The sequence below is a fragment of the Echinococcus granulosus genome (genome assembly GCF_000524195.1).
Source record: "Echinococcus granulosus chromosome Unknown EG_S00030, whole genome shotgun sequence".
Lineage (NCBI taxonomy): Eukaryota > Metazoa > Platyhelminthes > Cestoda > Cyclophyllidea > Taeniidae > Echinococcus > Echinococcus granulosus.
In genome coordinates this window covers 690904-705815 of record NW_020170410.1, presented here as the reverse complement: position 1 = coordinate 705815, position 14912 = coordinate 690904, and the positions used below count along the sequence as shown (strand labels likewise).

The 14912-nt window shown below is 37.0% G+C and overlaps 1 protein-coding gene across 1 annotated transcript; it reads left to right on the top strand. All coding sequences in view use genetic code 11, as the record gives it.

Annotated features, from left to right (window-relative positions):
- Positions 1–7012: 7012 nt before the first annotated feature.
- EGR_04694 (hypothetical protein) lies at positions 7013–14455 on the top strand (the record flags this gene model as incomplete). Its single annotated transcript, XM_024493943.1, has 4 exons — positions 7013–7039; positions 7398–7478; positions 9270–9289; positions 14371–14455. The coding sequence occupies 4 exons, from the start codon at positions 7013–7015 to the stop codon at positions 14453–14455; spliced, it is 213 nt and encodes a 70-aa protein (XP_024351696.1).
- Between the last annotated feature and the right edge of the window lie 457 nt (positions 14456–14912).

Sequence of the window (14912 nt, the reverse complement as noted above, 5' to 3'; positions counted from 1 at the left end):
TTTTTTTTGTGTAAGTGTTCACAAAGGTCTTTGTTTTTCAGTTGTGCTTTTTTCTCTTTACTTGGTGCAGTGATAACAGCTGACTTGTTTACTGTAAAACAATTTTAAGTAGAAAGGCAGCTAGGTTCAGTAACTTATGAATTTTATTTGCCTGGTTGTAAAAATGTCCTGGAGGTGAAACATTGACACCGTCTTGTGACAGTTTTGGTTTGCTGTTTTATCACACTGCAAAAATACTTTAAACAGAACCACGCTAATACTGAGTAAAAATGTAAAATGAGAAAAAAGCCAAGTAATGGTCAAAATAACCCTCCCGCATTCCAAGATACGGATCATGATTTACCTAATTTAAAATACAAGTTAGCTCTCTAACGGTGCCATTTAAATTACTGACAAGATAAGTTGGTTCATCTTAGTGACTTGCTAATTTATTTAAGTACTTGAATTATCTTTGGAGATGTTATGGGATACCTGAGTGAGGAGGTGGCTCAAAAATAGAGCCGGGACGCTGGTAGCATTAAGCTATGTGGGGAGAGCGAGGGAGAGAAAAGACCTGCTTATCATTACGTACTATCATGACAAGCGTCACTTCTTCACAATGGTGTAATGCCAATAAAAAAAAGATTTAAAAGAACTTAATGGCGCCTTTGATGCAAAATCCATTTATCTTCTTTATCGTACTTCTGTGATTCAAGTGTTCTATGGCTGTGGCAATAGTAAAGGTATCGAAGCCTTCCTGCATTTGCGTGCTTGGTTCGGTATATGTCCAACACTGGCACCAAGAATTTATGCGATAGCATACCACTATATACATTTGTCCTGGTCTAGATCTCCTTCCGCATCTTAACTTATCTATTTTAAGTGGAATGATTCCATTGATCGCCATTTGCAGGTCAAATATCCGATTGATTTATTGCTTCCACCACGGACCACAGGTGCAAAAGAGAAAGGGCCGTTCGACTAATTCACGGTTTCCTGCAATTGCTTAAAAGGTGATCATATTTAAAGAAAGGCAATAGACCACCGTTGTAGCAACTGGAACGATGCAGTAGTCAAAGTGAAGGACTAAAAATATCGACTTTAAAACTTATAGCTGAAGGAAATGTGGTGTTTTGAGCTTTCTAGTCTAATGTAAGCGATGTGAATAGAATATGGCTTAACCGTATTCTTAGAGGGAGTATTAATGGTGCTATCTTATAGTCTGCACTCTTTTAATGGTTACTAGCTAAGGCCACGTGAATTCAACATGCAAAATGGTGCTACCTCATGTTTGTTACATCTCCTTTTCGTCCTCAAGTCAGTCGAATTCTGCATCCGAAAGTCAAATGGGGAGCGTTTTTTATTTAGCATGCTAGGGTAGAAGACAATAAATACCTTTATTTTAGTAATACGGATATGTCAAAAAGTCGGGAGTCGAGAAGAATGAGCGTTTAGGTCATGACGCTCCATATCGTGTGCCATTAACTCAAACGCCAACAACCTGTAGCATATTTGCAAAGAGTCGGACATAAGGATTTTTTAATGAAACTCAACCATTGTGATCTTTGATGGGAGGTATGTGATAGTTGGCTCTACTTGACATCCAGTCATCCCTAAAATAATTTATTGGCGAAACAGGAAGACCATAGGCATTAATGGATACCATAACATTAAAAAGGAGGTGAAAATGTATAGCTGAATTGACATTTAAATAAATACCTTTGTGATACATTTAAACGTGATCGTCGACTCTACTTGCATTCGCTTTTCTGCTCTGATTCCTTTGAACTCAGACCACCTAGAAGACAGAATGGCTAACATCTAGAAAATATCACCTATTTTACTAGTTGCGCTAAATATTCTGGTTCTATTTGCGATTCCCAAGTACCACGTTCTTTGTAATAGAAGCTGAGTCTACGAAGAACTCTTTGAAAACAGTACTAAAGACTGGACATTTTTCATAGCAGGAATATTCCATATACCTATTAATCTTCACGATAGTGTTCGCCTACATACAACACGAGATAAAAGTGTCTTATTCTTAGAAGCACGCAGCACTTGGGGATTAATCTGGATCCATTGCAGCCCGACCTTGCTCTACTAGGGGCAATTTCGCAGAACTGATAATGTGGCATTCGCAAGGAAGTTACCAATGTTTCAAAAACTCCTAATTTGCTAGTCTTTGCAAATTTAACCGTCAATATCAGATGTCGTTCCATGGTGCTTAGATCTTGTAACCAATTAATGAAATCAGAATTGTCATTTGCTTGTGCTGGCCTCCTGCCGCTGCCATCGATGCGGCTCTTTAAGTCATCTCTGGAGACATAATGAAGGATAGTGGTGTGGAGGAAGACCTATTAGTAGTATGCAGAAAGGCTGAACCATCGTAAGCGCTAACGGTAGGAAGAGCGGGAAGTAAAAGTCAATGTAGACATTTGTAAATTCGGATCTATGAGTAGCCACCCGACTAACCTTGAAGATGCTTCCATAACAGCCGTAGATATCTAAATTTGTACATTTTACAACCGCGTATTTAGCAGAAGGGAAATTCTCTAATATAGTAAACAATTTAATTTACCCCTGAACAAAAAATAAGCTGTTTTTTGACATATTTGGGAGGCAGTAAGCAAGATTAACGCATTAATATCTCATTACTCAAATAATAAATTTGTGGATCCCCAATTTTGTGACTTGTGGGCCTAATCATCTAAATACAGTTCCGTATTTTTTCGCAAAACTCCACTTTATTATAATTAGACCATTAAAACGAGCAATATTTTCCGAGTTTATGGATCAAAAGAGGGCGTTAATTTTTACCCTACGCAATCATTCATCACGGTGAGTGACCTATTGCCAAATCTTGAAGCAAGCCACATAACCTAAGAGCATAGAGCCAACGACGAGATCCAAAATTGAGAAGTTAATAAATTGACCACTGTCAAAGTACTTTTGATCACATTACTTCGGTTTCGGAATGTGTTCCCTGAGTTCATCCATGGATTAATAGACATTAATCATTTAAACCATCTTTATGAATTCATGAAGGGATAGTAATTCCTAAAATAACTGTCACCACTGTTGTTTTGAAGAGTTTCCTAATTAATTTATGGGAATCTTTGTATTTGTAAAGTATTTTGAAGTGAATTTATACTTCTATGGCCATATGGATGAGATCGTGTAATCTGTAAGACGTGGCAACTAACCCATTGAAGAGAACATACTGAAGTTGAATATCATACAAATTCATATCATGGTATTGCCTAGACAAAAAGTGGTGCTAGTCGTCCTAAAGAATAAAACAGCTTGAGAGTAAAGAATATGACACATCATACGTGAATCACTCTGCGTTGTAAACAAGTGGTCGCCACGAGTTGGTGCTTCAAATGAACATGTCCCACTGCATTGTCTTTCCCTATAACGCTTTTCCACTATCTTTCCACTAAGTCACCCGCAAACAAGGGTTAAATGACCTTCACTGTAAAAAGCCGAATTAAAATACTGTAAATTAAATCAATTTAAATCAGTACAACTTTAGCGGATACATTAGGTAGATAATTCCAAGTCTTAAGGCTCAAAGTTCTTTGTGAAGGCTAACAAAAAAATACTTTGCAACTCTTTGTAATATCAATTACTCCTAAAATTAGAACTAATTTTGAGTCGACCAAGTAAATGACTTGCTGTCCCCACATTTTGAAGGGCGAACAAAAATTTTAAACATGATTCAACTGCTCTCAGTTACTTTAAAAGTAGCCGAAGCATCATGCAGTGGGAGAAAGTTCTCTAGCTTATGAAAACCCGATACCTATGAACAAATACTGAAACCTGGACAGCGAGTAATATAAAGGTGACCTGCACGTTAGCTAGATGATAAACTGTACGGATTATCACTGAATTTGGAAAAATTTTCTATGTTAGTCTAATTTATGTGGCGTTGTACATGCGAATCAAATGTCATCAAATGTGGTAACTCTTCCCTTCCTAATAGTAATTTCTGCCTAATACTATCGTTTTGTGTAAAAAAAACCTAGAATCACTAGAAGGACTTGCAAAATGTCATTTATTAAAGTGTTTTCAGGCAAAAAATTGAAATGGTAGTGGATTTTTTCACTCCCATAGCATAAGTAGTTGATGAGACTAAGCTGGAAAAGATGAGAAATAAGTCAGGCGGCAGTTTGGTGGATGAACAGGGGGCTTACTGGAAACATTACAAATGTACCAATGCAGTAAATTGATGGAAGCAGAATGCCAAATGCCGTAAAAGCAAATGAACTTTAGACACTTCTTAAAGTCGTTTAAAAATCAATCAGTTCTTTTAATGTGGGGTGTGGGTTTATTCGAAACATTAGAGACAAATGAGAGAGCTTATAAGCGGACTTGATAATTGTTGCCTTCGCCCTTCAATACACTGATTCTACAAACCAAAAAAGGATCAAAACTTCAGGAAGATTTTATTTTCCTGAGAATTGTATTTTCAATTTACGATAAAATCCGTCCTTACCCTTAAACCTTTGACAATTTGCCCCCCTCTTCCTTTTGGTTTTGCCAGTGGTTAAGGCTCAGCCTTTGTGCTTTCGCCGTGAGATATAATCTTCTGGCCAAGGTGAACAAGACAGAGCAGTTAAAAAACCGTATTTCGCTGGATTCGATATATTTGCAGCATTTCTAAGGAATAATTCGGCGAGTTCTAAAAGAAAAAATTTTCAAGGTTGATGCAAAATACTTAAAAGTACAAACAGGCATCCATAAAATGCTAGATTACATCGGCGTTTTTTCTAGCCCTGTTCCTTTTTCCGCAGCCTCTTTCTAAATCTTACCGACAAAGAACCACTAGTAGTGTTAACGTATGTCAAAAATAACTTCTGGAAAATATGCCTTTTCATTTCTGAACTCTGAGGAAAACAAATTTGATTTTTACAAATATAAATTTTTTTAGGTAGTCAACTTATGAAAATTGTCTTTCATTTAGGAATGCTACACTGACTAAAATGCTGTAGAGAAATTTTGCGTTAGTTGTAGCACAAACGATATCTTAAGGTGTGACAAATCCCGATGCTGTTACATTTCGCATTATCAGAACCGTGATTTAATAGACATTTCAACCAATCCATTTCACGGGCGACTTTTGGTGAACCCAAGTACTTTAATGATTTATTTGAGTTAAATATTCTCTAGCATTTAATTTGTTGATCTTAATTTACCCTTGAAGTTTGAATGAGAGATGCTAAGGCTACGACTTTGGAGTGGACACATGTAACGTTTAGCGTTCATGAGATTGAAGTTAACCAAAGTGGAAGCTGCGATTAATTCGTAGACAGCACTTTATCCGACCTCATACCACGTTGATTCGTTTTATCACCAAGACTATTCATATCCAAAGACATCTAAGGGAAAATTTGAGCAAAACAGCATAGTGTAAGGATCGTTTGGCAGATAAGATAAATGTTTGTTAGATGTTCAAAAACTGTCGAAAAGGCGAGCACTAAGAATTCTGCCATTCTTTACTTGTTGTCCTTTGGGAAAACCACAGACACACTACCAGCTCTCCCATTACATTCATAAAATATTGCATGAGAACCATAAGCACTGGGTAGTAAATTGAATTGAAGCGTTTGGCAGAGTTTAAAGTTGTTCGTTCTGGCCTGTAAGAATACTTTAGTAGCTAAGTATCCCAGCAAGTAATTCGTGAGCTATAAAAGTGTTGCAAGGTTAAGGGCGGAAAAGGAAAAATTGATTCTCTTAGAAATTTGAAAATACCTCTGCAGAGTAGGGGATATTGTCTCATTTTACAGGAACTTCTAACGAAATCTTTTCAGTAAAAGTGACAAACTCCTTAGCAAAATAATATACCCACAAAATCCCCTTCCTTTGGAACCTTTGACATATAGAGGAATATTTTTTGTTTTTATTGAACCTATCTCATCAGAATTAAAGTCGTCCTTTTTATAAAAAGCAAAAGTGTCGGCTTAATGCTTAAAATAAATCTGACATCTTGGCTGAAAATAGGACCTGATAAATACCCTTTAAATTAACTTCGCGCTCTTTATAGAACCACTTGGAAGGCCGTCGACTTTAGAAAAAGCAATGAGATAATAAATTACTAGTAAATATGACTGAGAGACTTGTTCAAATTACACCCGATTTACAACATTTACCCTATATTGCCATCATAATGTGGGCATTTGGGTTGTTGCATCTAGTAAATGGAAATGTTTCTTTGCACAAATTAGAAGTTACAATAAGCCCTGCCCTTTTCACCAGGGAAGATGCTTACAAAGTCTTCAAAAGAACTAATATTTACTCAGGATTACTAGCAACGATGTCATTCAACAGCCGTATCAACGGAAAAGGCAATAGAAGTAAACAGTTGACAATTTACATGACTGATAAGCCATTTTTGCTGACATAAATGTGCATACTGCCTAATTTCGAAGTAGGTAACCTCGTATCTGGTAAATACTGCAGCCGCGTAGAAAAGGTTAAGTTGGGACCGCAATGTTTGCGGTCATTTCTACTTGGTAAAGTTTAATGAATCACTTGGATGATACCCATCATCGGGGAGTATGCTTTGAGTAAAGTTAAGTGTCAATAGTATGGTTCCATTTTTTCATCCATACAGTGATCAACATTTGAGCAAACTAATAGTAGTCATTTTTAGAAGGTTGATTTTGTGCTTTGATGAAGTTGCAACAAAACAACTAAATCGAGGTCGGAAATGCGTGTAAATCACACCTAAAATATGTGGTTTGCAGATGGAATTATCCATTCACATTGGCAACTTATAGTCGATTCGAGTACTATAGCTTAGTCCGTCGTACAAGCAATTACCTTTTTTGATAGAACCATTTAGTAGGAAGTGGATTCAATTGAACTGAAAATGGATACAGATCATAAAGAGAACCGGACACTTCTTACAACTGTTTGATCCTTTACAACAAAAATATATTTAAACCTTCTTTACATAACATAGAATCACGACATTTTCAGAGCATTACCTTTAATTGGTGACTGCATTCAAAGGTTATCGTAGCTTCAGATGGAAGTGATTACACGACACACTCAGGTAAGACCAGATACCACGCTTATTTTTCAGGATCCATGGCAAGCTGCCAAAATCTCTGTGAATACATACTATGTACATTTAGGATAATTTATTAACTGATGAAGTAATTGTTATCAACAACTGACACCTTAAAATAGCTATCAGTGAATATCGCAAATATACCCTTAATTAAATACCTCGTAAACCAGGATTCTGCTCAGTAATCATAAAATACTCCAGTATTTCGTACTACTCGCTGTTTAAACCTGCATGACCCACATGGGTTATACCCTTATTCTGTGGCACGACGTGTAGTATATGCAAACAGCCTATCAATCCTTCAGTAAGTGGGTAATATGTATTTTATATACTGCTTTAGCTTGCCACAACTTTGTCCATAACTTGGGACACTGCAGTGGTTGTAGCGGCGACCAAATCCGATCCAAATTCGGCTGTCCCAGTATTTAGGGATGATTAATAAGGATTGAAGAGACAGAGGAAGAGGATCTGGTAAAGGCAAGTAAAATTTGTGGGCACTTCTAACAAAAGCACTAAGCTAACATCATTTTGAGCATTATCTTTTGCATGTGTTCTACAAGAAAGTAAAACAAAAACTGGAGAGATTTCAGGCCTAAACGAATAGGGAAATTTTACTATGGAGTAGTCTATAACTCCCATGCAAAGAAATAAAATGCCCAAAATAGCAATGCCCTCTGTATTTTACTACCAGTAAAATAAAGCCCAGATAGGTGGTTGATTGGGCAACACTAAAATGAGAACACGGTAGTGAGGAGAAATTGATAAAAGATAATGACTGTCATTGCTGATTTGTTCACTACTTTGTGACAATCAATGCGAAACGATGACCAAGGTTTGGGCTGAGACGACCCGCTAAAGAGGAGAGGGGCTTAGTAGTGATCTAATAGGTTTTACAATTGTGTATTTGAACATTTGGGCGCCTCGAACTCCACAGATTATAATCTCGCTCTGTTACATGGCCTCTGAACCATGTGAACATACTCTAGGATCTTCTATACCTTAATGATGTATATTATTTCACATTGCCTTGCATTCTCACAAACTCGGGAAAAACTAGTAACGCCAATGTAAAAAATTGGCAAATAATTGTTATTCCGATTTTAACAGGAAAAATTTGTATTCTACAGTTTGATTATGTAATACCCTGTTTGACCGGAGTCGAGTAATTTCACATCTCTCCCTTAAAAATGTGTGAAGAGTTAACTTTTACCTTAAAACTAAGAAAATGGACGCAATTTACAATTAAAGACAAATGAATCAGGAATTTAATAAAACTTTGCGTACAGTCGATTAAGCGTCGTTGCTATGTTAACTGCATTTTCATTTGAATCTTGTCCTGTGAAGTGCTGCAAATGTCACCTTTGATTCCAATATTGATTCACGATTTTATAAACCAGGAAAGATTAATTAACTCACCTTTTATAAGCAATGAGGTATTCCCCTAATCTGCGAAGTTATAAGGAAAATAAATAACTATGTGTACGTTTGAAGCCATTCACCTAAAAGCACGCTTTTTATGAAATCTACACTTTCCACCCTGTATCATTGCTCTGAAATGCGTGATTTTAAATTTAAGCACAAATAAATCTGAGCATATTTTCAGCATCATGCCTAAAGCAAGCAAGCTGTCCTGGTTTAAGCAAAAATCTAAAAAAAAATGAAATTAATTAGTTAAACTGCAAAACTAAGGCACTGTCAATTTGTTCCAGCAACTGCAGAAATTGCAGTTTTAGCGAGTATTCATTAAAAATACATTTTAAATTATTATCAGATTGCAGTCCGGTTTGTAGATAATTTTAAATCAAATTGTAACTGAATAACAATTATTTCAACAAAAATTTATCAAAGCGCATTTAAGTGTACTGTTGACGTACGGAAGAGCTGCGATTCGACTGACACGGCCCGGAGGTCTTGCTGCTCAGTGAGTGGACTTGTGGACACTTAATTGCAGGCGTAACTGAAACAGAGCGTTAAGCAGTCAAGGCATTACATTGTGCATAAGTAAGGCGAGTGGCTAATTCCTGTCCATTACGCGAGGCTTGGCTCATTGCAATTAAGTAGTTAAAGGGCACGTCAGTTTAAGTATTTGCTGCCGAATGAACGCAAGAGTGGCGACCAACATGGCCACAATTAATTATTTCGGACGGAACGGTTTAACTTTGGCTAAACTTAAATGGAAGCCTGTAAAATAATGAAATTTACATCATTTCAGCCAACTCTTTCAGAGTCATCGTAAGTGAAAGCATGTATGGAAGATTTCTGTTGGCATAGTGATAAAAAAACAGATTTTTTTCGGAGTTGAATTTGATAAGCGGTAAACATCGCAGTTTTTTTGCTGGAGACTACACACTATCGAAAATTGCTGAACCACTCCTCTTTTCTTAACCATTAAAAGACGGCAGACGATAAAAAAAAATTTTCCCACATAAAGCGTAGTTCTCCTTTTTTATCACAAATAAAATGATATAAGATATCAGGTAGCACTTAAAATGGATATTAAAATGAAAGGATGTTTCCCAATGTCACTATTTGCCTATAAATCAGCCTTTTATTTGGAGCTAAGTCGGGGAAGACAACTCTAACAAAGTCTGCATTGCTTGAGCAAACTAGAATTTCGCTCTTGGCTTGCAAACACAACCGATGCATGTGTTATAATTCAAGTCTAATGATGTTGATATGGATAGCACATTATTATGCTGTTATCACCAGCTCACAGCAAAAGTCATTGATTGAAATTACATTTCCACTTCCACTTCTTTGACATCTTTTGCATTTATATTGACGAGGCTTTGAATTTTCAAAAGAGCAAAATTTAACCTAGAGCTACAGTAAACAATCATCATTGCTGAAAGTCTTGGAATCAGTTATTGAAGGGGATCCAAAATAAAACACTTAATTGTGTCATATCACATTTCTCTTTAGCCTTTAGTAAGCTTCCGATTCCTAACTCTAGCATTTACTGTTAAACAAAATACTCCTTAAATAAAATCTCGTGGAGTAACCACTACTTCATAGTCCCGAAGGTATAATCTTAACTCCCGTTTTACAAGCCTTATAAACTCAAGCAAAAAGGAGCGGGTTAATAAAGCACTTTTTTCTAATTAAGGCTTGGAATAATGCGGTGTTAGCAAGTTGTCATTCATTCCCTTTCCCACAGATGAAAATGGTTTTATCTGATAAACTTAACAGATTTGGTCCCTTGAAACAAAATACTCAAAATTAGGTAAAGTTTGGGATTTAATTTCCCGTAAGGTGCTCGGGATACGCAAAACTCATCGTATTTGATCCGCATACTTTAAACAGGTAAAACTGTTAAGTATTTTACCAAAGCAGAATAGCATTATTTTTACTACTAAAGACTGACAATGATTTGTTTAGATGAGCAATAATATAATAAAGTGTAAGATTTCACTTAATACTCAAGCAGTACTCATGTTCTAAATGAGGGAAAACAGTAAACTAGTAGATTGAAAAGGTTTGAGCCTAAGGTTTTTCAGCAAAGGGATCCGGCACTGACTCTTCTAATCCACGGTAGCCAGGCTTTTTAATTAAATGTTTCATAGATTCGTTATTATAAAAAAAATCACCTTAACATGCAGAATAACTTGCTTATTTTTCTCCACGGAGTAAATGGCTTAACTGCTGGGATAAGAAGAAATTACCTGTTTTTCGCTACGAGAGGGCAAATGTGATTCGGCCCTGTTAATGCATCCTATTGTAATACGAAGCTTGTTTATTTCTCGGTATTGGCGAAGAGCCACTTTGGACCTGAGTCTGCTGTAACGCCGGGTGAGTCGGCCTTCGGAATGTGTCAGTTACACAAATACTTTCTCTTTGCCGCATATATGTGTTCCGCCCGAGTACTAGGGCTTCTTTCGTCTTCAGGGAAGTCTCGGGGGGCTACACTGTGTTTTCTCGAAACCACATTCACCACTGCAATTTCACTCTTTACTGCATTTAATAATTATGATTTGCCTGCAGACTGTGGTATTGTTTAGCCTTAACTTCTCACACACTGTCTGATTGTGGGGAGTAAAATGATACAATGAATGTTAATTCTGACCACACAAACTCAAAACGGAAGACTCAAACGTGAATTTCGATTCTGTTTATCCCTGCATGCTCATTGAGCAGCAAAAGGCTTGTATATAACGTTTATGCCTTTATGCTTGGGAGGACCACTCTTGGTTCCACCTTGTCACATTTTAACGGATTGCTTCTCAAACTGAGGCAATTGTGAATTTTTTAATAATGGTTTAAAAGTTTTCCAAATTTTTTAGACATTTAAATCTTGCTGATGGTGCGCTTATTTGGTGCAGCCTCTACACTTTAATAATGATGCGGAATAAATGATCCAGACAATTATGATTAGAACAGCGTTTCTTGCTTTGAACAATGCTTTTTGTTGTTGATTATCCACTATTTTACGCAAAATTCAACTCTTTGATTTATTTTCGCGTGCATTTAAAGCTTCATCCGTGTACTTCCACTGGGCTAGATGACCCTCGGGCCATACTAGTAGCCCCTTAGCCCTTCTGCACGTCGGCAACACAGATTCTGCCTTAGCATTACGTCTTCGATCGTCGTCAGAATGGACTTGAGGTGCTACGTCTAAGTATTGGAGTGACTTTTGGAAGTGCTGTGATAGCAGGAATTCATGCCCTTCATTATAATCAGGAACCTCATTTGATTTTTCCTATAAACGAACTTTGGCATGCAAAGAAGGAAATGAAACATTTTAGCACTGGATTTGGATGTCTCGAGAATAACTGCTATAGCCAACATTAGTTATGACTGACTTTTCAGTTGGGTAGATGTGAGTTGAATACGGAAAGTGTTGAGTAAGGGACTGCAGAATAACCCATAGCGGCGTGAACTGAACCGCCTAGATAGTATCTAGATTTTAACCAACTCTTGACCCTATTGTGTTTATTTTAAGTGATAAAACAGGATAGGTTTGCAATTCTTATATGTAAATGAACAAATTTACTTTAAAAGCAACTAGTGTAGATTCTATGTGTTAGTGAGCTAGCAAGTTGTTTTAATTTTTTGGCATGCAACAAGTACGCATTTGTATGCATACAACTTCTACATGGCAGGAGTTAGTTCCAAAGTACTTCATTTTAATGTGTTTTAAGAAATACTGAATGGATATCTTTAGCTACACACCGAGAATATACCAATTTGTGTGTGTCGGATGGAGAGCGAGGGCGCTTATGTCGATTTGTGTGAAAGGGTTCCAAGTGGAATTGTGATTTCTACTGCATTCAATCTTTATTTTAACAAAAAAATTATATTTTTTGCTTAGGACTACTCTTTAGATCTTCCTCCATCACCTGTACTTACAACAACTGAACTCTACTCCCGTTATAAAGTTATCGGTGTCAAACATCTGACCATGGATAGTTCCGTTACCTGTACTACCTTACATTAACCAAGGCCACGTTGTAATCCTTTTGAAATGGCTAGGCTCTTCCCCTTGTGCACATCGAGGCCTTGTAATACCTACTTCTGTTCGCCCTAGTGTTCTTTCCGTGAAGGATACCTCACTGAAAAATGCTCTTGCACATGCACAGTAGCTTTTCTTCCGCGGGAAGCACAAATTCACCTAGGTTTCATATCTACAGGAAAAAGTTCAACCACGTGTTCATATTTCAAGCATTGCTCTGGACATTACCATTCCACGGCAAATCCCATTATCGGACGCATAACCGGTGCAGATTCATGAAGAAGGAGTAGAATGCGGATAAGTCTTATGACACCCGAAATCCAGAATACCACTGCTACTATTTGTCCTCCATTTTTGTGAGAGAAACCATCATTTTCAAAATAAATAGGCTCCTGGAAATAATTTAAAATCACCAGCAGCTATCTATACCTTTGAAGGATGTATAGTTTTACTGATTTTGAGAACGTAATAACTATAATCCTTAGAACCTTTAGAACCTTTACTTCCACTGTCTACTGTCAAGACTAGTACCTCCATTTTGAGAAAACGCTTCTTTCGTTGAAATTATTTCTTACGTAAGGACAAGCCATTACGATGCTAAGATGTATGAAAATGAATGTGGGAGGAGAACCTATGAACGCTTTCTTTTACAGATGGAGTAGTTTATTCCGAATACCTCTAATTAACGATCCTTTAAATGTCCTTTTCTACGTCGGCAATACATATTCTGCCATAGTGTTACATCTAATTCTTGGATAAAAAGGGCTCAAAAAGCTACGGCAAAAAAGACGAACGTGTTAAGGTGAGCTATGAATTTTTAAAATATACCTACCTAAATCAAGTTTAATCTTTAATAAATTCAACTAACAAGCTGTATTCGCGGCCATGTGTTCACTCAACTAAGGCAACTTTGGATCCAGCATGAAGTTAAATAAAAACTGTCAAACACCTCAGCACAATATCACACAATACGCATGAGGTACCTGTTCTTGTTCGGTTAACAAGATCTATCCTCTTTGATACTTTTGTCATTAAAACAACGCATGTAAGGAACCTGATCATTTACTCTGGGGGATTCTTTTAAAATTTTACAAAAGCTTTACAATCCCCTGCTTCCACTAGAAAGGGTTTTCCCTTTCCGTTCCATGGAAGGGAGACAAATCTAACATACTTAATGACTTCGATTTATGATTTGGAAATAAATGAATGGTATCTCCTCAAAGGTGCATTTAAAAATATATATATATATAAATGACAGTTTATGCAAAATCACCAAACTCGAAATGAGTTAAAGTATGATTGTTGCTGCTAGCAAAATGAAATGAAAAATTAATTTCTTTGAAATTTCCCTTTACACAACTGCATGCCCGACCTACGACACAAGGTCATATTTACCAAGGGGCTTACTCAGCTAGTCTTAAGGGTTATTTGTCCCTTGCAGTGTACTTCCATTGATCGTTGCGATGGGGTTTGCCAAGTTTGCCCTGAAGTTGTGCAGTACTGGTCAATGTTATTTGGTCATTGCAACCATATTTTGCACATTCATTTGCGTTCCTTCACTAATCTCTAGCAAAGTACCCCACTGTACTAGCAATACTATTTTTGGTTAGTTCATGCCATAAAGCATAGCGGCTTTTATCAAGCTTGTTTTTAGGGTAAGCACAAGCCCACTATTCAAAGAATTTGCACTTATTTGTTTAGTAAAATAAAGACCCTTTAGAGGGAAGGCTTAGGGATGGCATCGCACTTGAACTCACTTTCAAGTGACAACTTTCAACTGATTGTGATAAAACCTCCCTATTTTGTGATGAAAGGCTTTTTTTGCTAAATGCAAAATATACGTTTGTTTGGCTCTACCTTTTAGGCGAGTGGCGATCAGAAAATACGAACGTGCCGATGGGTTTGACGCCATCGGTCCCCTGGAGGACAAGCACTCTGAACGTGCTTAGCGGCGGTATCTGTGCTTCTTTATTTAACGTTACCCACTGAAATATATTTCTGCCCAACTTGTCTGCGCGTTCCAAGGGTAGCTAAGGTGAGGTAAACGAGGGCGAAACACCTAGTTTATTATACTTAGTCTTGCGTTTTTTGCTCGTTTAGCAGATTATGCTGGTGTGGGCAGTTTGCATAAGTAAATTTTCTTGTAGTGATCACAAATACTTACCAAATTACAGATTTTTCTTAAAGAAGACTTCGCTATGAGTACATGGCTGTAGCGAATTCCATTGACTGTTGACAAGGAGGATTTCGACATATTCTTTTGATACTGTTCTCATGTAACTGAAGTAAAATCCTTTAATACTAAGATTTTAAAAGTTGTTCAATAAAATTACTTTACTTCGGGTCAAATGTTAATGCATTATCAAGGATTCGCATTTAAGGCACAACTTTGCCAAATCGGGGGCT